The 26,031-nt window shown below is 37.6% G+C and overlaps 1 protein-coding gene across 15 annotated transcripts in view; it reads right to left on the reverse strand.

Moving 5' to 3' along the window:
• Positions 1-383: 383 nt before the first annotated feature.
• Positions 384-26,031, reverse strand: part of LOC117403426 (ensconsin-like) — a 70,041-nt gene continuing 44,393 nt past the window's right edge. For 7 of the 15 annotated variants that reach the window (XM_034005572.3, XM_034005569.3, XM_059024181.1 and 4 more), the window contains 16 exons: positions 19,310-19,424; positions 18,726-18,824; positions 17,893-18,003; positions 16,255-16,365; positions 14,371-14,484; positions 13,189-13,337; positions 10,324-10,472; positions 9,500-9,765; positions 8,785-8,986; positions 8,034-8,214; positions 6,841-6,945; positions 6,500-6,550; positions 6,354-6,411; positions 5,535-5,682; positions 4,992-5,218; positions 384-2,205 (listed from right to left, as the gene is read on the reverse strand). In XM_034005572.3, coding sequence (XP_033861463.3) covers positions 2,195-2,205; positions 4,992-5,218; positions 5,535-5,682; positions 6,354-6,411; positions 6,500-6,550; positions 6,841-6,945; positions 8,034-8,214; positions 8,785-8,986; positions 9,500-9,765; positions 10,324-10,472; positions 13,189-13,337; positions 14,371-14,484; positions 16,255-16,365; positions 17,893-18,003; positions 18,726-18,824; positions 19,310-19,424 — 2,097 coding nt within the window. In that variant the 3' untranslated portion in view covers positions 384-2,194. The remainder of the gene's footprint in view (positions 2,206-4,991; positions 5,219-5,534; positions 5,683-6,353; positions 6,412-6,499; positions 6,551-6,840; positions 6,946-8,033; positions 8,215-8,784; positions 8,987-9,499; positions 9,766-10,323; positions 10,473-13,188; positions 13,338-14,370; positions 14,485-16,254; positions 16,366-17,892; positions 18,004-18,725; positions 18,825-19,309; positions 19,425-26,031) is intronic. The other 8 variants (XM_034005571.3, XM_034005570.3, XM_034005573.3 and 5 more) reach the window with 8 other exon arrangements.

Raw genomic sequence — 26,031 nt, forward strand, 5'->3', positions numbered from 1 at the left:
AAATTACCAACTTAACGTTGACTGAGGTTATGAGAAAAACAACAAATAAGACTTTGCTTATAAAAGTAAAATCATTTCTGCAATCACTTATTCACTTTTTTTTTTCAAACAGTTTATTTTTGTTTGTACATGCTATACAGATTGAATGGAATGAAAACTACCACAGATTGGACAGAGTTCTGCTTATTAAATATAATTTCTATGTACATGGACAGCAGTGGACTGTAAAGGAAACAAAACAGGATCCAATCGGAATAGTCACACTATTACTAAAACAAACCACTAAATGGCTTTAGTAATTCATTATCATTATTTCTCTTTAAAATTTTCAAAGCTTTGCCATTAGTTTTAATAATAAAATATACATTAGTTGATTTTTGTTGTTTTGCCATCTGCGTAACAGTTTAGTCAAAAATCAGATTAAAGCTGGATTTAAAGTCCAGCCAGTGCTTATACTGTATTACGTAGGAATTTTAGTAGTCTTTAAACAATTCAGGTCTGCACTCCCTAAAAGTTGCAAAGCTTTGACAACCATGTTCTATAGCAACAATGCCTAAAATGTGTGAGATGGAAGTTAAATGGTTCAAGTGTTGCAGAAATAATGGAATATATACCGAGCACCAAAAGAAACTTATCACTATTATAACACGTTTATTAAAAAAAAAATAAGGTATATAAATGATGGGCAGTTTCTTTTTTAATCACTCGATCATTCATTCTTGACCATGCCACACTTGAGTGACTGACTGAAGCATATGCACCTAATTAGTGAGACAGTTGATTGAACACTGGATATGGAGTGATTTCAGCTGCTGAATTGCAAGCTTGAATAAAAGCAAAAAAGAAAATCACAGAAAAAAAAGAATATGCCACGTCTGTCAAGAGAGCAGCGCCTCCGTGCAATCGGCATGTTGGAGGCTGGACTAGGGCAGCGTACTGTGGCTCGCCGTCTTGGGTGCTCACAGCCAGCAATTTCAAACCTGGCGAGATGGTATAACCAGACACACTCTGTCAATGACAGGCCACAAACTGGGAGACCAAGAGTCAAAACACCTGCCCAAGATTGACAGATCATTTTGCAGCATCTTCGTGATGTCAATTGTTAATCAGCACAATAAAAAGTCACTGCACCTGCTATATTTTTCGATCACATCTAGTGAATTTTATCCAAATATAAATAAGTTTCTTTTGATGCTCAGTATATATCAAAAGTTCAAAAAACTAAGGGAAAGTCACATTTTAGGAATGCATTTCAAACTCCATGTCCCCCTGCTCTGAAACGAGTAAACACAAAGACTTCCACAATCACTCGAACCTCATTTACTCTCATGAGCCGATAAGGCAAAGGAAATTCATAAAGTAGCAGCAGTTTAAGAAATTCGATTTAAATCTAAAAATCGGGGTGGGGGGGGGGGGGGTGGGGTTGTATGTTGTTTATATACTGGCAATATCTATTGGACCAATGCTATTAAATCCAACAATCATACTACTTCTGGTATTGAATGTGTACTTAATACATCTCCTGGCTGCTTTGCCAAAACATTTAACAAAGCTTAACCTGCTCAAGCGAACAGTTTTATTCATAATTGAAAATATTAAATTTACTATATATTTTCCACATTTTTACATTAGTTAAAAAACTAGGAGACATCAGTGTTGTATAACTTTCCAAGACTATTCTTGGTTTACAAAGAGAAAACGGTTTAAGAGTGTGCACCCCTATACAGGTTCTCGGTCATTAAATTTAAACTTTCAGGTTTAAACTTAACACCCCATTAGCAGCTACTTCTAAAGCAATGAGGCTTCTTCAAGTATGATATGTGTAAAATTGTAGCGGATTTCAGATTACAGTCATTTGTAACACCCAACAAAATCATTCCCCTCTTCCCGTCACAGTCGCACACAACATTTAAATCTTTTGTTTTCTGAGGATACAGGAAATCTAAACTGGTGTAAGGGAGCTGTTTAACACAATACACACACAGCGTTATAAAGTGGTGAGAAACATTAGCTGGTCATTTAACAATAAAAGGTATCCAGTCTGCTTCAATCTTTGATATAAAATATGTTGACTTCTTCCAAAGTGCCAGATCAGGAAAATAGCCCCAAATCACTCCTTGGTATATATAAAAAACAAAAAAGAAAAAGAACTGCAGCTGCTTTTGCCAATTTCACTTCCTTTCAGCTGGAATTCTCAGATGACTTCTAAAATTTAAAAATGAGAAAAGTGTCAGTATCATTATATAAATCTGTAACAAATTGTGAAAAATTATGTAGAACAAAAATAGTATAAAATAAAGTGGCTTTATAGTATCAACATTAAGAAGTAGATTTTTCTAAGCAGGGTTTCATATTTATTTATTACTGTTACATATGAACATAAAGTTTACAAACGAGAGGAGGCCATTAGGCCCATCTTGCTCGTTTGGTCATTAGTAGCTTATTGTTCCCAGAATCTCATCAAGCAGCTTCTTGAAGGATCCCAGGGTGTCATATTTTGTTATTGTTTTACAGCATGGATGGGAAGCCCCATCCACATTAAAAACCTTGTGCAGAAGGTGACCATCTCCCGAGTCAATTAATTGTTGCTAATCGTATATAAGCCTGCAGCTCTCTGCACTCGGGGTGGGTGTTCGGAAGTAGAGAACGAGAGCGGAGGAGACGACACAAAGTAAACTAAAATAAAATAAATGTAGGAACAGTGAAGGCGATTTGCCCAGCCTGACCTGGAATACTTATTTTCTTGTGGTGTTTGTGATTATTTTGTTTAAACTTTGTGTTTTTTGTTAAAAACCGCTTATTTATTTTTGTTATTTAAAAATAAACGGCGCCGCAAGTGTCTTTTGCCCTGCAGTACTTGCCTTTTGTTTTCCTTCCTGTTTCTGGCCTGAGGTCACCTCGTCAGCCATCCTGTCACAGGATTCAGTTCTTTTAGCCTGTCTGCATATGACATGCCTTTTAAACCCGGAATAATTCTGGTCGTTCTTCTTTGTACTCTTTTTAGAGCAGCAACATCCTTTTTGTAGCGAGGTGATCAGAACTGAACACAATATTCTAGGTGAGGTCTTACTAATGCATTGTAAAGTTTTAACATTACTTCCCTTGATTTGAATTCAACACTTTTCATTATGTATCCGAGCATTTTGTTGGCCTTTTTTATAGCTCCCCCACATTGCCTAGATGAACACATTTCTAAATAAAGTCTTTTTCATTGATTCCTTCTTCAATTTCAATATCTCCCATATGGTATTTATAATGCACATTTGTATTGCCTGCATGCAGTACCTTACACTTTTCTATATTAAATATAATTTGCCATGTGTCTGCCCAGTTCTGAATGCTGTCTAGATCATTTTGAATAACCTTTGCTGCTGCAGCGGTGTTTGCCACTCCTCCTATTTTTGTGTTGTCTGCAAATTTAACAAGTTTGCTTACTATACCAGAATCTAAGTCATTAATGTAGATTAGGAAGAGCAGAGGACATAATTGAGGTTTTTCCTCTAATCAGTACTTTCTGTTTTCTACATGTTAACCACTCCCTAATCCATGTGCATGCATTTCCTTGAATCCCTACTGCGTTCAGTTTGAGAATTAATCATTTATGCAGGACTTTGTCAAAAGCTTTCTGGAAATCTAAATAAACCATGTCGTATAATTTGCAATTATCCATTGTCGATGTTGCATCCTCAAATAAATCAAGCAGGTTAGTTAGACACGATCTCCTTTTCATAAAATCATGCTGACTGTCTCCCAAGATATTGTTACCATATAGAGAATTTTCCATTTTGGATCTTATTATAGTTTCCATAAGTTTACATATAACAGAAGTCAGGCTTATTGGTCTGTAGTTACCTGGTTCGGTTTTGTCTCCCTTTTTGTGGATTGGTATTAAGTTTGCAATTCTCCAGTCTGTTGGTACAAACCCTGTCTCAAGAGACTGTTGCATGATCTTGGTTAGCAGTTTGTAAATAACTTCTTTCATTTCTTTGAGTACTATTGGGAGGATCTCATCCGGCCCAGGGGATTTGTTTATTTTGAGAGCTCCTAGTCCCCTTAACACTTCTGCCTCTGTTACACTAAAGTTATTTAAAACTGGATAGGAACAGATTGGCATGTAGGGCATGTTGCCCTTATCCTCCTTTGTAAAAACTTGTGAAAAGTAATCATTTAATATATTTGCAATTTTCTTCTTCATCTATGATTTTGCCATTTGTATCTCTGAGGCATTTTACTTCCTCCTCGAATGTTCTTTTGCTGTTGTAATATTGGGGAAAAAAATTTGGAACTGGTTTTAGCCTCCTTGGCAATGTTAATTTCTATCTCTCTCTTGGCCTTTCTAACTTCCTTTTTGACTTGTGTTTGCAGTTCTAAGTACTCTTTCTGTGCACTTTGTTCTTGGTCCCTTTTAAATGTTCTGTAAAGTTCCTTTTTTCTCTAGATATATTTTTTAATTGATCTATTAAACCATTTTGTTTTCGATTTTGATTTGTCTACTTTTAGGATGTAATTGTTTTGCATCTCTAGCACTACGTTTTTGAAAGATAGCCAGCTTTTTCTGTGGATGTTTTCTCTATTTTACTCCAATCTACTTTTGTTAGTCGGTTTCATACCTTCATGGTTTGCCTTTTTAAAATTGTAAACCTTTGCTTTAGTCGTTACTTTTGTGGTTTTAAAAAGCACTCCAAATGAGACCATGTTGTGATCTGAGTTTGCCAATGATTCTCTGACCTCTGTTTTTGTTATTTGAAAAGACTAAATCAAGGCATGCCTCCCCTCTGGTTGGAGCCTTGACAAATTGCGTTAGGAAGCAGCTATTTGCCATTTCCACCATTTCAATTTTGTTTGTCGTGCTCCCCACCATGTTTTCCTATTTTATATGGGGGAAGTTGAAATTAGTATGGCTTCTCCTTTGCTACACGCATTAGCAAGTCATATTTAGCATCATAGGCTTGATACCCGATTCAAGAAGTATGTTAGTAAATACATCTAACCCGCTGTCTGATGTGATTGAACACCTTCAGCATTAGCCAATGATCCCAGAGAACCATTCTCTTTGAATGCAAGTACAGGAATAATTGCGCTGACATCCTGGCTTCCTTCTCCAGTCAAGTCCAGCTTTGATGTTTTGGTTCCAACAGGGAGGTTAATCACCTCTTCAAAACTGTCATTCTGTACGGAAATGCCATTTTCTTTTGGTTGTTTAACAATAGTTGAAGTGCTGAAACACAAAGACACTGGTTTCAGAAAACAAAATGGCAAAAAGGCATGCCAGACAGCAAAAAGCTATAAAATTATAAAAAGCTGTTTTATTCTCAAGTCAATAAGAAAGAAACCCATTTACATTATGTAGTCCAGAAATCATTGAAGATGTGGTCTGTGTGAGGACAGGAATTGCTAAATTGTATTTGTAACTAGTTATATTTTTTCCTAACTACTGGTAATGCAACTGTCTTCCTCAAACACTGGCACAGCACCACGTAAGGAACCACCATACTCCCATACACGTTACTAACAGAAAGTGCACACCGGCTCACCTTTCCTCTGTTACTGGAGCTGGATGTGAATGCAAAATGCTCAGTTGGCCATGGCCATTGCTGCGTGTACACTGTGCAGCTGGTTCCTCATGTGACTTCTGCTCTATCTTTACAGACTGAGGGGTCTGTTCAGGCATTTGACTGGGCACTGCAAAAATAAAATTAATATGAAAAATAAAATGTTAAGAAATGATCATCAATGATTTGTATGCATTTTTTTTAAAAAAAGAAAAACTGTATTGAATAGTTTTCTTATATATGTATCATTAAAAACAAACAAACAAGCGTGCAGCATACTGTATCCCTTGGGCATGTGCTGTATTTACTGGAATAAAAAACATCCTTATTATATATCTCACCTATTTATTTTTTAGCCGATTTCTTATTTAATTTCTAAAGCTTGTGTAGCAAGTAACAGAGTTATTAATGTCTTTAAAATGTTTCTCTTCTGAAAGGCGTAGTGTTAACATAGGGGCAGGGTTTTCTCATGAGACATGGACTAAGACTGCATCACCAATCAAAACGGCTGTGTAATAGTCAATTTGTCTGAAGCTTTACTTTTTATAAAGTCTTTGAAACATAAAATGCTAGTTTAGGGTTAATAGCTACTACACTTATTAGGCAACATCTGTTCTTAAAAAAAGTCTAATCAAATAAAAAAAGGAACAAAATTGGATTTGCCCAAAAGATATTTTGAACTCGAGTTGATCCAAACAGGGTATCATCTTCCCAGCCTAAAGAGGTGTATGAATTGTCTCAAAGCAATAATCCAGGTCTGATTTATACAGGTTTGAAGTATTTAAATGAATATATAAATACCTGTTTCTTCTGTTTTGGTCTGCTGGGACACCTCCCCATTCCTTTGTGAAACAGGTTTCTAAAAAGAAAAAAGGAAGCCGTAATCATCTAAAATAAAATAAAATGAAAACAAATCTTTTCAAAATCAGTCTAGAAAATAGCTGTACCTTATCAGCACCATTAGACCTTCTTGTTCTTTTCATGATTTCTTCCAGTCGCTGGAAAAAAAAAAAAAAATAGTCAAAACACTTTTCTAGAAATCAGGGAGGTGTTGAAAGGGAAAATGCTTAAGGGGTTTTTATAAGTTATGACGACTGGTAAAAGTGAGACTATCGGTGTTATATATTTATTTATTAAATATCTGTCACATATTTATATATTATTATTATTATAATAATAATAATAATATTTATATATACCATTTTACAGACTGGCCTTATAATACATGTTTATTTAGTGCTCATTCCCACTCAAATCATGCAGGCCCTGCCCATGTGATGGATTGTACCTTCTTTCTTTCCAAGCGCTCCTGCTCCTCTTTCTGGAATTTTCTCTCCCGTTCTAATCTCATCCTCTCATCCTCCTCCCGCAGACGAGCTTCCTCTTCCTCTTTCTGAAAAACAGCAACAATCATTCATGAACTGCTTTGTCATTAAACCAGACAAAGCCCACAAACGTAAACACAATAACAAAAGGAGCATACAAAGGAACCATTGTCATGAAGATATATTTCATAAAGGAAAATAGCAACAGATATAAATGCCTTTTTACAAGTAAATGTCCTTACTTTGTATTGATTTATTAAAATAAGTGTTAATCAGAATGCTAATGAAAACAGTTCTAATCCCATCTCATAATGGTACACCATATGAATGGATACACAATGTCCAGAAGGAATAATTAAGTAATAGTGTAATAGGTACCTCAAACTGACATAAATAATGTGTCCTTAAAAGAACCGACCTCATTCATCCAATATGCACTTACCTGGGTCAACAGTCTGCGTATTGGATTTCCACAGCCATGTACTCAGTAGTGGTTTTAGGCCCATGCAGCCCATGCAATTGCATGGGGCACGAGGCAACAAGGGGCCCCTGTTGTCGTGGCTCAGTTACTATAAAAAAAACTTATATTCACCTCAAGTCCGCACCAGAACGAATGACTTATTAGCCATTTTACCATTCTTTATATCAGTATGTGCCGCATAATCATGTAACCCATGATTTAAGCTAAAATGGTCAGACATTCAAAAATGTACTAATGTCGACACACTACAAACAAAGTTTGCTTTCGTGTGCCGTCAGTGCTGCAAACTTGAGGGGAATACATGGGTGTCTCACACGCGTAGGGCTGCGTGTTTGAATGAACCTGGAAACACATTTTTGGTTTTGACTGTGCCTGTCACAGTAGCGTCAGGGGAGAGAAGCTTTTTTTTTTTTGCCTGAACTCTAAATTAAATAAAAAACTAATTTACTTTCTACAATGTCGCAGGAACGTTTGACTGGACCAAATTTGCCGAAAACAGTATTATGTTTAGTTGCTAGTCTATCATACTAAAAAGAACATTAAGCTGATACAACCAGCATGTTAACATTACTGATAAAGACAAACATTACTTCACGTGAAAATAAGCATCCTCTTTTTTTTGTAATAACTCTTGTGAATGTACTTGAACAACAAAACATTTCCTGGTCTTTGTACCTGCTCCGCCTCTTCTCTCTCTTTCTGTGCTCTCTTCTCGGCCAGCTTCTGCTGCTGTTCCTCTTCGGCACGCCTCTCCTCCTCCTCCCTTCTCTTCCTCTCCTCTCCCTGCAGTCGGGCCTCCTCCTCCCGGCGAGCCTTCTCCTCAGCCTTCCGGCGAGCCATCTCCTCCCGCCCTCGCCTGCAAGTGACAGAACAGAGTGCTTTAGGCACACAATGTTACGACTTGAAAACGGCAATTCAATGTTGTTTCTCAATGCCTTTGATGAAATGATGCACTTTACATAAACTAAAATGCTCAGTGCTCATTCAAAACCCTAAGGAAGCTGTGATTTTCATTGCAAACATAGCCTGCAACATGGCACCAGGTATGACTACGGACATTGATTTTTTATTTCTAGGGTAACACCAACCCTCAAAGTAATTGTAAGTCTGAAAATAAGAAAACCTACTCAGGTTTTGAAAGAACAACTATGTCCTGAAGGGTAAAAATAATTCAAAATGCATGACCAAAATAGAGACAATGAGCCCTATTCACAAAACTTTAAGGTCTGTTTTTTTAAAACCCATTTTGATTAATTAAATCATATTTGCAGAAACCACTGGACCACACAGCACCTCATCCACTGTTAAAATGCTTTGGCCTGAAAAGTGATTGATCTACAAACAATGAACAACATCAGAACTAGAGTGATTACATGTAATTGAATCTTAAGGGTTGTGTTGTTTCTTTGTAGGCTTTCATTCCTACCTTTCAGCCTCCTCTCTCTGCCTTCGCTCTTCTTCGTCCTTCTCCCTCTGTTCCCGGGCTTGTCGTCTCTTCTCAGCCAGCAGTCGTGTGGCTTCCTCGGGGTCGGTAGTGCCGGCTGATGGTTTTGCCATGGCGGCTGCTGGTTGGGGAGGCAGCGAGGCTGGAGCCTGTGCCTGTGGCTGAGGCAGGACTGGAACAGATTCTGATGGAAAACAGACCAACATGGTTGATACAAACAGAATTTAGATTTGATTTCAATTCTATTACACCCCTCCAAAGGTCCAAGAACAAAGTGCTGTATATATGAACCCTGTTTTAACCAATAGAGAAAAATACACAGGCCTACCTGAGCAGGCAGATTTATTGTAAAAACATCTCAAATAAAGTCTCTGATGACTCTAAATTATCTTTAAGGACCCCAAGTTTTTACAAAATCGCTGTGAAACCGGGTTTAACAAGAAAACAAAAAGGCAACCATGATAATTACAAATCATTAACTCAAAATAGTATCTTCATGAAAGTACTGTTGGTGCTGTCTTCAGGAGAACCAAAATTGTGGGGATGTCAGATTTCAATATGGCTTTAAACTGTTACATTTCAATTCAAGCATTATCCTATATAACTTGGCAGAACCACAGCAATGTACTCTTGTCTCTTTTCATAATATTTTTCTAACAACATTGGGAAAAAAAAAAACATTGCAACACATCCCCACCTATAAGAGTCTCTGGTTTAGGTGCAGTGTCTTTAGTAGGTGCTGGATGATCTGATTTTGGTTTATTTGATGGTTGCATATCTTCTGTGCTTTCCTCTCTCACGTCTAGGTGCTCACCCTCTTCAACTCTGTTGGTTTCAGTTCGCACTGGCCGCACGTTGCCAGGCGACAGTGGACGGTTGTGAGCCGGTGAGTCCACAGCTGATTGGGGAGGGGATTTTAATTGCTTAGGAGTACCAGGCAAGGGAGGGGTTTTGTGAGGCACTCTGTCAACAACAACAACAAAAAAGCAAAACAAAAAAGGAATTGGCTAGTATGCTTCTGTTGTGTTACAACCTGAACAAGTCTGAGTTGAAACCAGGTTGGGGTCAGTGACAAGTTGGAACATGAAAGCAGGAATGTCTACTTTCCAGTTGCTTAAACTACTCTTATTTTGTCTCTCACCCTAAACATGCGAGAGTTTCCCTTTTTGTCTCCTGCTGGGGATGTATATCAGAATCAGGGAGTAGATGAAGGTATATGTCTGTCTGACTGTATATCGAACTTACATTTTGAAATATGCATATTTCATATATGATGATTTATCTTTTCATGGTGCCGATAGCTCTGATTTTGAATTTACAGCCATGATGACAGGGGATAAAAGTCACTGACATGTTTGCTCTTTTTTGGAACTCAATGGTATTTTCAAAATACCAGGAGCAAAATCATGTGAAATACACAATGGCTTCAGAAGTCATCTGTCGTCCCCCCTCCCCCCACATCATCACATTTTTCTTATATCCAACCAAAACAAGTGGTTTATCTACATGCAGTTCCCTTACCGAGCTGGAGAGGGCGCCTTTGCTCTACTTCTCACATTAGAAGGTGAAAGAGACCTCCTGACTGTCAAGGTTGCAGGGGGGGCAGCAGTGAGGTTTGATAAACCTTTCTTCTCTTGCTCATTTTCTTTATCTTTTTCCTTTTTATCAATCTGAACAAAGAAAAGTAAGACATTAAAGCCAGCTGGAAATGCAGGTAAATCATTAGAAATTGACAGACCTTCAGCCTAGCTACTAGAAAAGTCAATGTGGCCAATGTTTTCAAAAAACTTAAGTCTATAAACTAATATGTAAGATTTAAGAATGTATGATTAATTTATACTTAATTAACCAAGGTTATTTTATTACGTTTCATTGGTAGTAAAACATTGTCACATAGTTTTTGCTTGGATGAATCCAATCCTGCCCTCATAGTCTAACACTTCTTGTAGAACAGGTATTATTGGCCCATCTGAGATTGACTCTACAAGGGTAAATAAATCATTATAAATCTAAATCAGCATACCGAAGAAGGCATTAGCCAAAACACGTGTCTACTTGACTAAGTTTCTTACAGTGTTTCGAAGTTAGGGATGATATGCATGGGAAATACCTGCTGCACAGGAAATGGATTATACTGACATGATAACAGGGGGAGAAAATGATTGGCTATTCCTCCGTTATGTAATTTAAATGGTTTATTTATAAAATCAAATATAACTTCTGTTTAATTACACCGTGTAACAATTTTTTTTTTTTTTTTTTGTTCCTGGGTAGTAAGTGTTATTTCCTAATTGCTTATGCCTCAAAAGTATAGAAAATGGCTATTATTCCCCACAAACTTTGCTTTTGTGACCAAGACAGTGATATTTTGAAATTTACCTATTTCCAATGAGAAAACGGGCGAATTTGTGTCTTTTTGTTCATATAAAGTCAGAAAAAAACAACATATGAATCCAAATTAACATGTATTTATACTAAAGTAATACAAAAATGACTACAAAAGATTTAGAAGTGAGTAGTTTTTCGAGATTTACGATTATACTGTAAATCACTTTCACGAATCAGCCCCCAAATGTAGTCTCCCATCATGTTCTCGTTATACTGTCCTTCACTGACAGCTCATCCAGGAGCCTCAAAGCCGTGCTGCTCCATAATGGTAACAAGTCTCTTCCCCTGGCTCACTCGGTGCACCTCAAAGAGGATTACAACAGCATCAAGACCTTGCTGGACGCCTTGAAGTATGATGAGTACGGCTGGGACCCCCGGAAGGTGCTGATGCCACCACTGCACATCAAATTGGGCCTTATGAAACAATTTGTCAGAGCTCTAGATAAGGAGTCGGCAGCCTTCAAGTACCTTCAAGACTTCTTCCCTAAGCTGTCTGAGGCAAAGGTCAAAGCAGGTGTCTTCGTCGGACCACAGATAAAGAAGATCCTGGCGTGCAATGAATTCCCCAAGAAGCTCACTAGTAAGGAGAAAGCGGCTTGGAACAGCTTTGTCGCAGTGGTTCGGGGCTTCATGGGCAATCACAAGGCCGAAAACTATGTGGAGCTGGTTGAGACTCTGGTGAAGAACTACGGCACAATGGGCTGTAGGATGTCCCTCAAAGTCCATATCCTTGATGCTCATCTTGATAAATTCAAGGAGAACATGGGAGCGTACTCGGAGGAGCAAGGCGAGCGCTTCCACCAGGATATACTGGACTTTGAACGCCGCTACCAAGGACAGTATAACGAGAACATGATGGGAGACTACATTTGGGGGCTGATTCGTGAAAGTGATTTACAGTATAATCGTAAATCTCGAAAAACTACTCACTTCTAAATCTTTTGTAGTCATTTTTGTATTACTTTAGTACAAATACATGTTAATTTGGATTCATATGTTGTTTTTTTCTGACTTTATGTGAACAAAAAGACACAAATTCGCCCGTTTTCTCATTGGAAATAGGCAAATTTCAAAATACCACTGTCCTGGTCACAAAAGCAAAGTTTGTGGGGAATAACAGTCATTTTCTATACTTTTGAGGCATAAGCAATTAGGAAATAACACTTACTACCCAGGAACAAAAATTGTGTTACATAGTGTTATGTATACAAGTCAAATATGCCTTCTGTGTTTGATTATTTATAAAGTCAAATAATGCAGCCTATGTTGTCTGTTTTGCTTTTTAAATAAAGGCTTATTGTTCAAGGTACCTAATCCCCAGGCAGATAATGGTTCTTAACGCCAACATCCCCCTCCCCTCCTGCACTGGCTAATACTTCCTGGATCTCATCCATAAGTAGTTAATGATATAAGTCCTTACACAGACAGTTGGACTCTGAGAAAAGCCTTTTTATATTGGGTTTTTAAGTGCAGAAAACAATAAAAAAAAAAACACTCCGACTTTATTACATCAAATTCAGCCTGTTCCATTTTAATATTTGGTGAGCGAGTTTAGCATTTCATTTATATTTCACATGCTCCCCCTTTAAGATGCCACATACAGGTTTAGTGATGGTGGTGGTTTAAAGAGGTGTTATTCTGTACATGGCAGGATTTCAGTTTACTGGTAAAACCTGGTGGGTTGTCAGGGTGTAGTTTTAGAAGGCTGTCTTACTTGATTATAAAAATGGCAAAAAAAAACCAAAACATCCCCACAACAAGGTTTTCTGAGCCCCTATGAAAGTCAAACTGAATATTATTAACAATAATAATAATAATAATAATAATAATAATAATAATAATAATAATAATAATAATAATAATAATAATAATAATAATAAATGGTATTTGGTGTCCTGGATTTACTGTGGTTGTGAGGCAGTTTTGCGTTTAAATATTCATATAAACATTAAAATGATGAATTAATGTTCACTGCTATGGGCCCCACCCCCACCTTACCGTTACTGAATGCACAGTTCTCCTGTGGCTAGTGACCTCTGAACTCAAGACACTAGCCCTTGGTCTTTCCACACTTCTACAGTGGGTAGGCTTGTAGGATGCTGGAGTCATGGGACTGAAAGATGCTAAACGGGGACAAATGGGGATAACTATAGGGTGTGTTTGAAGCAATGGAGAGGGAGCGAAGGAGAACAGGCACCAGAGGTGGAGAAAAGAGAAGAAAGAAAGCAGCTATTAGATCTACCAGAAAATGCCAGAGACGTGGGTACCAGAACCATCACTGTCAGTCTACATCTGCCCTTGAATAATCAAAGACAGATGTACATATCTACTTTTTAAACTTGGGTGTTTACAGTGACGGTTAAGCTACGCACAGCAACTACTATTAATTTGAAACATGTTAGTAATCAGAAAGAACTGCACATTGATTAGAAACGTACTCGTTAGTTTAGGTGATTTTACTACTATGAAAAGAGGATTGGTGAAAAGCACAGCCACCACAGTAAAAGCAATGCAAAACCGTTAAACCCAGGAAAAACAGAGAGTTATAGAAGGTTATGCAGTTTAACTCCAATCACATCATTTAACATGCATTTATAATACACTGGTAAAAGTAACAAATAAACAAACAAAAACACTTCAATATCAAAAGTCAAACCACACACAACAAACTTTAACATTAAATAAGATTATACAAAAAACTAAATAGATAAAAGATAAGAAAGACTGATGATAATAAGTAATTTGCATATTTACTTCTGAGTTTATTATTAAAGGCTTTGCTACAACTAAACGTTTACATGTTGCAATTACTACACACCAAAAATATACTGGGGACGCCCAGGTTAAGTATTTACACAAACTTATTCTACACCAATCATATTACATAGTTAATTTCTTTTTGGTGTTTCTATTACTTTAAAACAGAGGGTGTTCCCAAAATTAACAATCATGCTGTGATGACAAATGTGTCACCATACCATGAAGGTTAGTGTGGTCTTCCCATCTTTCCCCCCTAACAGAAAAAAGCTGGTAAACAATACAAAATGTAGTAGAGGGATGACTGCACAAACTACAAGCTAATGAGGAGTTCTCCAATCTAATCACTTTTAGTCCATAGAGCATACTGTACCAAAATCATTTGCTAACAGCATGTAAATCCCTTTGAGAAAAAAACTATACCTATCTCTCCAGACAAAGAAACAGCACTTCTGCTCCTTGCCAGATAGGAATGGGTTGGGGTCAGCAGCCGACTGACAATGTTGCTCTCCCAGGGACTGAGCTGCAAGCGACGCGCTACAACAGAAAAATGAAATTAAACAGAGTGGCTGCAGGGCGCACAAAAGCTTTGGAACAACATAAAAAGCAGCCTGTGAATTAATATTTAAAAAAAAAACAAAAAAAAAAAACAACAACATTAACAATGCTGGTCGCATGATTCCTGCAAATTGCAAAAAGGAAAGTAATGAAAAAAAAAAAAAAAAAGGATGCAGCAAACATTAGCCCAGAGTACTGTTTAGACATGTTTAAAAGCATGCAATATTTCATACTGTACACGCCTGCTGAGCACTTCATGCCACAAGTGATATTTAAAAAGGTCCAAGATCTAGTGAGCAACAAAAATGCTGTTGTAGGCTGGCCAGGCATTAGTCTTGTGGATTTAATGTATGTAGAGTATGCTAAATTCCTAAAGAAGAATACATTTGTTAAAAAAGTAAAAAAAGAGATTATGTAAGAGAAATGTAATTACGCTATTCAAGCTTAGCATTTGCAGTGGTTTGCTTACACAAAGCAAGGTACGAAACTGGTCTGGAAATCATTTCTGTCTGCTAAAGGCAGCTAAAGTGTTCCAAATACTCTAAAAATCACTTGAAACATGTTAAATGGGTTATCATCGATTGCTGTACAGGACTGCAGTGCTTTTTCATGCTATCACGAATAAATGTATTACCAGCTGTGTACTCCGTGTTATTATATTGATTCAAGTTCAAAATACTGAAATTCAGATTTTCAAGTAAAATTTGGCATCCTGTGGATTTTGATCAAGTAACAGTGCAACCTGTAATACATAATACAATCATCAGGGATTTAATGATCAGGGAAAGTAGGTTGAAAATAAAAATGTTAGTCTGTACTTAAATATAAATATATTTGTGTATTTTGTTTATAAAACAATCTCTCTCTCAGTGGCCTTAAAAGTTGGTTATGCTCCTTTATAAGGAAATGTGGACAGTATAAACAACCAAAATTGTCATGCACTTTCGGTTATTTGTCAAGTATGGGCAGGCTAAAAGTCTAACTTGACCTTTGTAACCTGTCTTTGTTTTCCTTACACTGTATTCAGTCAATGTCATCTAACGTCAGTTTCAAGCAAGCACTAGATATTACTCCCATCTGGCTTTTCCACTTCTTGTAATCTATAACTTAATCCTGAAGCGTGCTTTTAAGGAACAAACCAGTACTATATTGCGATACTAGGACTGTAGAAAGAGAAATGCAAGGCAGGTGCTGAAAAGTTTAGAGAAAGCTATACAAACTTGCATTTATACTATTATTTGTTATTATTTGTTTACTTAGCAGACATCTTTATCCAAGGCGACATACAGAGAATAGGGTGTGTGAACTATGCATCAGCTGCAGAGTCACTTACAACAACGTTTCAACCGAAAGACAGAGCACAAGGAGGTTAAGTGACTTGCTCAAGGTCACACAGTGATTTGAACTGGGATTTGAACCGGGGATCTCCTGGTTACAAGCCCTTTTATATAGCTTGTTTTACAGCTGTTTTAATGCATGCATGTATAAAGTAGTATAAACTTCCTTTAGGTTTGATGTGCTGGTACTGTAAGAGACTTAGATAAAAAATAACAATAATAATAATAAAAATAAAGAATTTTGTAAAAGCCATCAATTTACTGAAATTCGGGCTGCATATTAATGCTGGAGAACTGACCTTATAACTCTTACATAATTTGATTAAAAAAGCTCTCAAATCAACACAAATGACTTCCAGACAGTTTCACATTCAATATTAAAGTGAGTGCTACTTAAAACTCTTTCCAATACATTTTCGTTCCACAGGAACACCTGGCTGTGGATCCTGAGAGGGCTTTCCTCGGGAGGAGGAACGTGGCTTTGACTGAAGTTTGATAAAGTTCGAAATCCTTTTCTGTAAGGCTGTTCAAATAAACCAAACAAGTTATTTTAAAAGACCCAGATATCAAGAAGATGTTTCTACCTGTCTAACATTAACATCAAACACTTGGATGAAGTTATCATCCTGCAGGTAACATGTCAAAGGTTAGATCAACGACCACAACATAAAACAGGTTAATGACTAGAAATCAAAAGAATTCTCAGAGAAAAATGGCGTAATTGATACAAATGGCCTGTAACTTATACATTAAAGAGAAAGGAAATTGTAATTACATTCACATGGTTGTTAATGTAAAAAAAACAACATGTGCTGTTTACACTTAGAGCGTTTATAGGTATCACTGTCACATTTTTTTTTTTTTCTCAGTTTCTCATAAGCCTGCTTCAATGCATTACAGTAGCCTTAACTTAACACCAACTATGTCCTTAACCCAACTAAGCAAGGTGTGAGTTGTGGTGTTGAAAAGGCCTACAATAGTACTACTTTATATCCTACTTTTTTTGTGTTGGAAAGTTGTTACCATTTGTGAAATAATATGAAACTGACAATTAAAAAAAAAAAAAAAAAAAAAAAAAAAAACACAAAACCACCACAAAAAAGCATCCAACACCAGTGTTAAGTATAAAAAAGAAAGGACACAATAAGTATAAATGCCATTTTTGCACTCTTTCGTCTTGTAATAATTGACATGCTTGTATGGCACAAGGATTCAGAGAATGTATGTTTCTGTGTTCCCTTGACTTGTATATAATAATAATAATAATAATAATAATAATAATAATAATAATAATAATAATAATATACAAACAATGAAAGTTTTATAATACACAACGAACACAGTATGATGTATTAGTGGAAATGGGTACACATTGGAATGGCCATGGTTGACAACAGTAAGATGAACCGTCCGGACAACATAAAATATTTCAGCAGCCTTTCTTGATTTAGTATATACCTGATACAGTGAATATAAAATATATTTTAAGATCAGAACCAGTGTTCGTTTGTCATATCGTGCCCTGTTCCTAACAAAAATCCTGGTAATTCTGAACTAGCTTTCCAACATTTTGGGCTATTTATTAATTAATTCATTAATTAATTTTTATATTAGGGTAACATTACTATAATGACAGAAAAAAAAAGACTTAAACACACATTTGAAATCAAGATTCCTGCAGTCTTTTGAAAACCAGTTGGTGTTATTTTTAAGTAGCACTTTGATGACTCAAATTTTACTTCCGGGACCTACATGGAATCCTTTGTGGATTTTCACAGGTAACCTAGCAGGATGCTGGTCTCTCCGAAATGGGAAAATGAGAGAACGGCAAAACACACCACAAACTTTCTCAGGTAAAATTGAAACACTATGAAGGTTAAGGTATGATACTGGATCTTTACGTTATCCTTGTTAAGCAAAATTATTATTAATTTGCACCTACCTAGATTATAAAAGTTATCCCTTATTTAAGGAACTTAGCTTCTCATACACAAGACCAGTTTAAAATGTTATAGTTTCTCCAAATTTAAAACAATAGTTGAAACTGTACCTCTGTCTGGAGTGTTTAATAATGTTGCAGATGAGGAGGAGAGCCGCTTGCTAATGACTGGATCAACATGTTTCGAGAGGTTCATGGTGGAAACAGACCGCCGGTCTGCATCTAAAACAAATGGAGACAATGGCAGGTCACAGCCTGATGTAAAACCCAAACTTTTGTGATATTCTAAACACCAGAAACTACTGGTGATCGGGTATTGAGGAACAATTCAGACCCTTCCAATGACTTTTAGGAATAGGTATCTGAATTACGCAAGACTGTAGATTGGCTATTTGTGTTTGACAAGGCAAAGCTCTTTCTAGTAGACGGCCTTTCAGAAAATCTGATGCCGATATCAGTACAGATTACTGTGCTTCAAGATTCTCAAAAGAAATAAAGAAATAAAGCTTCTGTTTTTATAACATCCGACCATGAAAATAAAAAGGAGTAACTTAGTTCTATAATCAAAATAAATGAATAGTTTTAATAATTAGGTTTCCCGTTATTTGGCTTTTATGTCTACTTTGTAATAATTTTAAAATGTGTGGAGTCGTGGTGTTCTCCGTAAGAAGACCTGCTCCCTTTTACTGCACTGAAAACTAAGCTTAATTTCACTAGTAATCTCATTGTATTCATGTAACATATAACATACTATTCCTTGGTATATTAACTGTGCCAAATAGAAAACGCCAATCTACAGTCGTCGGGTAAGTATGTTTATTAGAAAGGCTCTAATCTAAGTTTCTATTCTATCTATGTACTCTAATTGTAAGCATGCAGGTGCCAGTTAGCAGATGCCCTACTTGCTAGGTTTGAGATATATAGATGGAGAAGTGGATATTCACATTGCATTTTTGTTCCATATCTGCAAAAACCACAAGCACCATGGAAGTGGTGCTCCAGGCCTGCTAAATCGAGAAAGGGGAAAGCGGATTCAACAAAACCTGGCCAAGACAAAAAAATTTTTTAAAAAAAGGTACAGCCAATGCAAGACGATGAATGTTTTTTTTAAAGAAACAAAGAACAAAGCAAATCATAAAACAAAAAATAATAAAATAAAAAAAGGTTTAGCACAGCAAGACAAACAGGAAGGAAATCTGTGTTTAAATAAGAAAGAAATCGTATCAAAAAAGGAATGCTGTGGAAATGTGTTTCAATAAAGCAAATATGTGTGAAACCCAGTCTTTAAAATGTAGGACTTCTGTTGTACACAGAATTTAATAGATAGCTGGATTCTGTATGTGTCAATTTATCTGAAATTCATCTGAAAGTATGGAAAAACAACAAAATGCAAGAAAGACCTCATTTTGATTTAAAAATGGACTACTTTTCAAGCTTTAATAACGCTTGTTGTTTATCTTTCATTCTCTTAAGTGATGTTATACACACAGCATTTTATTATGTGTAAATAAAGTCCCTAGGTATTTACCACTGCTGTTGACGGCACTGTTGTGCATTGCTCCTCCCCACGACCACCTGTTGGGTTTTTGTTTTACTTTTTGGCTTCTCTCAGTCGTCCTTCGAACAACAGCTTCATGTCGCTCCTTTGGAATTGAATACAAAGATACATGTTAGAAAACTTTTTAAACATCACTTGTTGTAATGTGATTTTACTGTACCTTCAGGTCATGGGTTTAGGTATTTGCTTAATTAATTGCTTTTTTCATAACTTAGAGCATTACCTAATGCCTCAATAACAGATTATTATTATTATTATTACTATTATCATTTATTTCTTAGCAGACACCCTTATCCAGGGCGACTTACAATTGTTACAAAATATCACAGTACAAAGTATCACATTACAAAATATCACATTGTAAAGTATCACATTTCAGAATATCACATTTCAGATAAGCAGTTGCAAAATACAATAAAATCAGTAGCAAAAGATCAAATTCAAATAAAAGCAAAAAATAGAGTATACAGTAAATAATTACATGTTAGAGCGGGTTTCGACTAAGAGCAGTTAACTTATATTAAAAATATTTGCTTATACGAATGAAGTCCCGTATGAGCATGATGAATAGATGAGAATGATTTCAAAAAAGAGAAATTACAAAAAAACATGACAACGGATACTTATAAGAGTAAAGTCAAATACAAGATACAGGAAGTAGTTATAATTAAGAGCAGTAGTAGAATTTGGCAAAGCATAGAGCAGTTCAGTGCAAGTGCAAGCTGATGCAAGTACTGGTACAATTGGGTGCCATATAGTCGAGAGTTGTGAAGTTTACAGATGCTGTCTGAACAGTTGTGTCTTGAGGAGGCGCCGGAAGGTGGTCAGGGACTGAGCAGTCCTGACACCCGTGGGCAGGTCGTTCCACCACTAAGGGGCAATGGTGGAGAAGGAGCGGGCTCTGGAATAGGGGGAGCAGAGGGTGGGTACAGCTAATCTGCCGGTGGTGGAGGAGCGGAGGGGGCGAGCGGTGTAGGGAAAAATGATTGTCTGGAGATAGGAGGGAGCAGAGAACGGAGCAACGTTGTAGTGTGGGGGTCAGAGTGGGGAAAGGAGAGGAAGATCTGGGCATCATCAGCATAGAGATGATACAAAAAGACATGGGAGGAGATGAGTGGACCGAGGTTACGGGTGTAGAGAGAAAACAAGCGGGGTCCCAGGAGTGAGCCTTGGGGGACACCTGTCGAAAGAGAGCAAGCGGCAGAGAGTGAGCCACTCAAGGACAACCGGTACGTGCGATCAGTGAGGTAGGAGGAGAACCAGATGAGAGCAGTGCCGGAGAGTCCCAGGTCAGCGAGAGAGGACAGGAGAATAGAATGGTCGATCATGTCAAAGGTTACAGAGAGATCCAGGAGAATTAGGACAGAGGAGAGGGAGGCGGCACAGGCAGAGAGAAGAGAGTTAGTGACAGAAAGTTTCAATGGAGTGTGCCGGGAGAAAACGAGATTGGATTGGGGGTCGAGCAGAGAATGTGTTGACAGGAAAACAGAGAGCTGGCGGTGTACCGCTCATTCAAGGGTTTTAGAGAGGAACGGGAGAAGGGACAGGACGGTAGTTCTGGAGGGATGAGGGATCCAGGGAGGGTTTTTTTTAAGATGGGGATGATGCAGGCCTGTTTGAGAAGGGAAACAGCCAGAGAGCAGAGATGTGTTGAGAAGAGAAGAGATGAAAGGGAGTAGGGCAGGGGCAGCAGCCTGGAAGAGATGAGTTGGGAGGGGGTCCAGAGCACACGTGGTGGGTTTATGGCTCTGGAATGGGAGCAAAGATCGGAGTCCGAGAGGGACGAGAAGGAGGAGAAGGAGGGTAAAATAGTAGGGGTTGCAGAGGGTGATGGTGAGTGAGCAGAGGACAGGGGGTGGGTGGGGAAGGAGGCGAGGTAGTGAAGAGTTTGCAGATGTCTGATTTTGGAGGAGAAGGAGGAGGCAGTCATCAGCCGAGATGGAGTAAGGTAGAAGGGGGGGGGGGAAGGCTAAGGAGGGAGAGGTAGGGAAAAGTTTACAGGGATTGTTAGTGGAAGACTGAATGATAGTGGAAGTTGGAGTGTTTGGCAGAGGTGAGTTTAGAAGAGAAGGAAGCGAGGAGCGAGCGATAGAGATCCAAGGCAGCAGGGAGATTGGTTTTCTTCCAGTTTTTTTCAGCAGAGCGCAGTTCGGTATGAGCCGAGCGGAGCACGAAGGAGAGCCAGGGCTGGGATGGGAAGAGCCAGGGCTGGGGCGGGGAGAGCCAGGGCTGGGGCGGGGAGAGCCAGGGCTGGGGCGGGGAGAGCCAGGGCTGGGGCGGGGAGAGATCAGGCCTGGAAACAAAGATAAGTGCTACTGATTTAGAATATGCCTTTGGCCAGGTCTTAGATACAAGCTGTTGAAACGAAACAATACCAGAATTCCTTAAGAGTAAAATAAAAAGGGTAGTATTTAAATAATACTGATTGATGACACTGGTGTGGCAGTGTTGAACAGGGGATACATTAAAATATTAACATAACTTCTCACACCAACCAGTGGTGCTGGAACAATTGTTATCTTGGGGGTGCTGAAAGTCATTGAACAAAACTGTGTATGAAGGAAGCCTTGCATGCCAGTGTCATGATTATTTATTTTTTCCATGAGTCTCCTTTCAGGAATAGGATAACTTGTGCTTTTAGTATTGATTCACAAAGCAGCACCCCCAGTTTGCGGCATTTGTGACAAGCTGATTTTGGCAGGTCCTGCACCCGACACAAATTTCAGATGGGTCACCACCACTGTATTTCCATTCACTGCCTAACATTTAATGTCTTAAATTATTATTTGTTTGTTCAGCAGACACCTTTATCAGAGGCACCTTACAGAGACTAGGGTGTGTGAACTATGCATCAGCTGCAGAGTCACTTACAACTAGTCTCACCCGAAATGGGTGATTTCAACTTCCCCCGTATAAAATGGGAGAACCCGGTGGGGAGCACGACAGATGAAATTGAAATGGTGGAAATGACAAATGACTGCTTCCTAACGCAATTTGTCAAGGCACCGACTAGGAGGGGAGGCATGCCTTGATTTAGTCTTTTCAAATAAGGAAGACAAAATAACTAAAACAGAGGTCAGAGAGCCATTGGCAAACTCAGACCACAACATGGTCTCATTTGAAGTATTTTTTAAAACCCCAAAAGTAATGACTGAAGCTGAGGTTTACAATTTTAGAAAAGCAAACTATGAAGGTATGAAACGGAGACTAACAGAAGTAGATTGGAGTAAAATAAAGAAAACATCCACAGAAAAAGGAAGTTTTTAAAAAATGTAGTACTAGATGCGCAAAAAAATTACATCCCAAAAGTAGACAAATCTAAATCTAACACAAAATGGCCAAAATGGTTTAATAGATCAATTAAAAAAAATATTCAGCGAAAAAAGGCACTTTACAGAGCGTTTAAAAGGGACCAAAAACAAAGCACACAGAAAGAGTACTTGGAACTGCAAACACAAGTCAAAAATGAAGTTAGAAAGGCCAAGAGAGAGATAGAAATTAACATTGCCAAGGAGGCTAAAACCAGTTCCAAATTTTTTTTCCCCAATATTACAACAGCAAGAGAACATTCAAAGAGGAGGTTAAATGTCTAAGAGACACAAATGGCAAAATCATAGATGAAGAAAAAAAATAGCAAATATATGAAATGATTAGGTTTTTACAAAGGAGGACATGGACAACATGCCCCACATGTCGACCTGTTCCTATCCACTTCTAAATAACTTTAGCATAACAGAGGCAGAAGTGTTAAAGGGACTAGGAGCTCTTAAAATAAACAAATCCCCTGGGCCGGATGAGATCCTACCAATAGTACTCAAAGAAATTAAAGAAGTTATTTACAAACCGCTAACCAAGATCATGCAACAGTCTCTTGACACAGGGGTTGTACCGACAGACTGGAAAATAGCAAACGTAATACCGATCCACAAAAAGGGAGACAAAACCGAACCAGGTAACTACAGACCAATAAGCCTGACTTCTATTATGGAAACTATAATAAGATCCAAAATGGAAAATGACCTATATGGTAACAATATCCTGGGAGACAGTCAGCATGGTTTTAGGAAAGGGAGATCGTGTCTAACTAACCTACTTGACTTTTTTGAGGATGCAACATTGAAAATGGATTATTGCAAAGCATACAACATGGTTTATTTAGATTTCCAGAAAGCTTTTGACAAAGTCCTGCATAAATGATTAATTCTCAAACTGAACGCAGTAGGGATTCAAGGAAATGCATGCACATGGATTAGGGAGTGGTTAACACGTAGAAAACAGAAAGTACTGATTAGAGGAGAAACCTCAAAATGGAGCGAGGTAACCAGTGGTGTACCACAGGGATCAGTATTAGGTCCTCTGTTATTACTAATCTACATTAATGATTTAGATTCTGGTATAGTAAGCAAACCTGTTAAATTTGCAGACGACACAAAAATAGGAGGCGTGGCAAACACTGTTGCAGCAGCAAAGGTCATTCAAAATGATCTAGACAGCATTCAGATAGAGAAAAGTGTAAAGTATTGCATGCAAGCAATAAAAATGTGCATTATAAATATCATATGGGAGATACTGAAATTGAAGAAGGGAACTATGAAAAAGACCTAGGAGTTTATGTTGACTCAGAAATGTCTTCATCTAGATAATGTGGGGAAGCTATAAAAAAAGGCCAACAAGATGCATGGATATATTGTGAGAAGTGTTGAATTTAAGTTGAGGGAAGTAATATTAAAACTTTACATGCATTAGCAAGACCTCACCTAGAATATTGTGTTCAGTTTGTCACCTCGTTACAAAAAGGATATTGCTGCTCTAGAAAGAGTGCAAAGAAGAGCAACCAGAATTATCCCGGGTTTAAAAGGCATGTCGTATGCAGACAGGCTAAAAGAATTGAATTTATTCAGTCTTGAACAAAGAAGACTACGCGGCGTTCTGATTCAAACATTCAAAATCCTAAAAGGTAGAGACAATGTTGACCCAGGGGACTTCTTTGACCTGAAAAAAGAAACAAGGACCAGGGGTCACAAATGGAGATTAGATAAAGGGGCATTCAGAACAGAAAATAGGAGGCACTTTTTTACACAGAGAATTGTGAGGGTCTGGAACCAACTCCCCAGTAATGTTGTTGAAGCTGACACCCTGGGATCCTGAGATTCTGGGATCAATAAGCTACTAACAACCAAACGAGCAAGATGGGCTGAATGGCCTCCTCTCGTTTGTAAACTTTCTTATGTTCTTATGTTCTTATGTAATGTAAACCACAGGTGGCTAATCACAAAAATATGACATCACTATAAAACAACTGAGCTCAATTATTTTATTCATTAAAAACAGACATTGAGAAAATGTTTTTTTAAATAACATGTGTTAAAGCTTTGAGGACAGGATACAGAAAAAGCAATTAAGATTCTCAACTATTCTATCAGTTGTTATTGAAAATGCAAATACTGTGTGACCTTTGTTAAATAAATTATTAAATAGGGAGCAAACATGCAAACTGTGTAATTGGTATTGTTTTTTTTTCAGGCAACAGGAAATTAACAGGAAAAAAATAATCATATAATCTAACCAAAGCTATAAATTCTTCTCAACCAGGGTTCTGGCAGTGCAGTGTATTTCTCTCCTCAACATCTTTGCATGTACTGCTGAGGAGATGTACAGTATGTATGTGGTGTGAATGAAATCAACTGATGGGTTCTCTTTTTAGTTGTTCCTGAAGTAGGTTTGAAAATGACAGATATTTAATCTCCTCCTGCGATTACTGCTTACGAGATGTAGGAAGTCTTATTTCAATACAGATCTTTGCAGTCAGCCATTTGACTTTCATTGAGACTAAATTTAGACCAATGTGCATGAACTGCAACACTTATAAAGTCAAACACATTAGCTATTTTGCTACCTCTCTCTCTTTCATTAACTGCTTTTAAAATCATAGCACTAGAGACCATCTAAATGCAAATCACTTGTTTAAATTATTAACATCAAATAATTAATTATTTACAAAATGTTCTAGTAATCTAAGGCAATTACCAAAATACGGGTTTCTAATGTCAAAGTAAATATTTACTAATGATTTGAAAAAGCTTTTTCTTGCTGTGTGCATCTGCCACAGCGATTTGAAATCAGACTTGTTCATTTCAAATGTGACTCCCTAAGATCCAGATAGGGGCGGCCATAAGGAAACAAGCTGGCTGTTACTGAATCAGCGCACAGAGAATATCACGGACATTTGTGAGTTTGGTGATAAAACGAGTGATCAGGAGATGATTGATCGCTATGTACGACTATTATTATTATTATTATTATTATTATTATTTATTTCTTAGCATATGTGAAAGCGATAGCGAACGAAAGGGTGGGGAGATGCCTAGTGAGTGCTTTGTTGATATGCAGGGCCTTTTAAACCCATTTGACTGTGGAAAAAAAATACTTTTAAACAGCGCGTCTAAAATTAACTGCGCGTGTGAAAATAAATTGGACCTGATGTGCCTGACACGCACTTAATAAATGGACTGCAGAGGGTTAAATAAACTAATAAAAACAGACTACCTCTAATTTTCTCCAAGAGAGACACACTTGGGCTTCTGGCTTTTGGTGTTTTCTTCTGACTTTTCGCCTCTCCTTTACGAATTAATTTCACAATTAACAGTTTCTCTGTTTTAATTCAAAAACTAAAACACATTAAACAGTGCTCA

This window comes from Acipenser ruthenus, chromosome 5 (genome assembly GCF_902713425.1).
Source record: "Acipenser ruthenus chromosome 5, fAciRut3.2 maternal haplotype, whole genome shotgun sequence".
Classification (NCBI taxonomy): Eukaryota; Metazoa; Chordata; class Actinopteri; order Acipenseriformes; family Acipenseridae; genus Acipenser; species Acipenser ruthenus.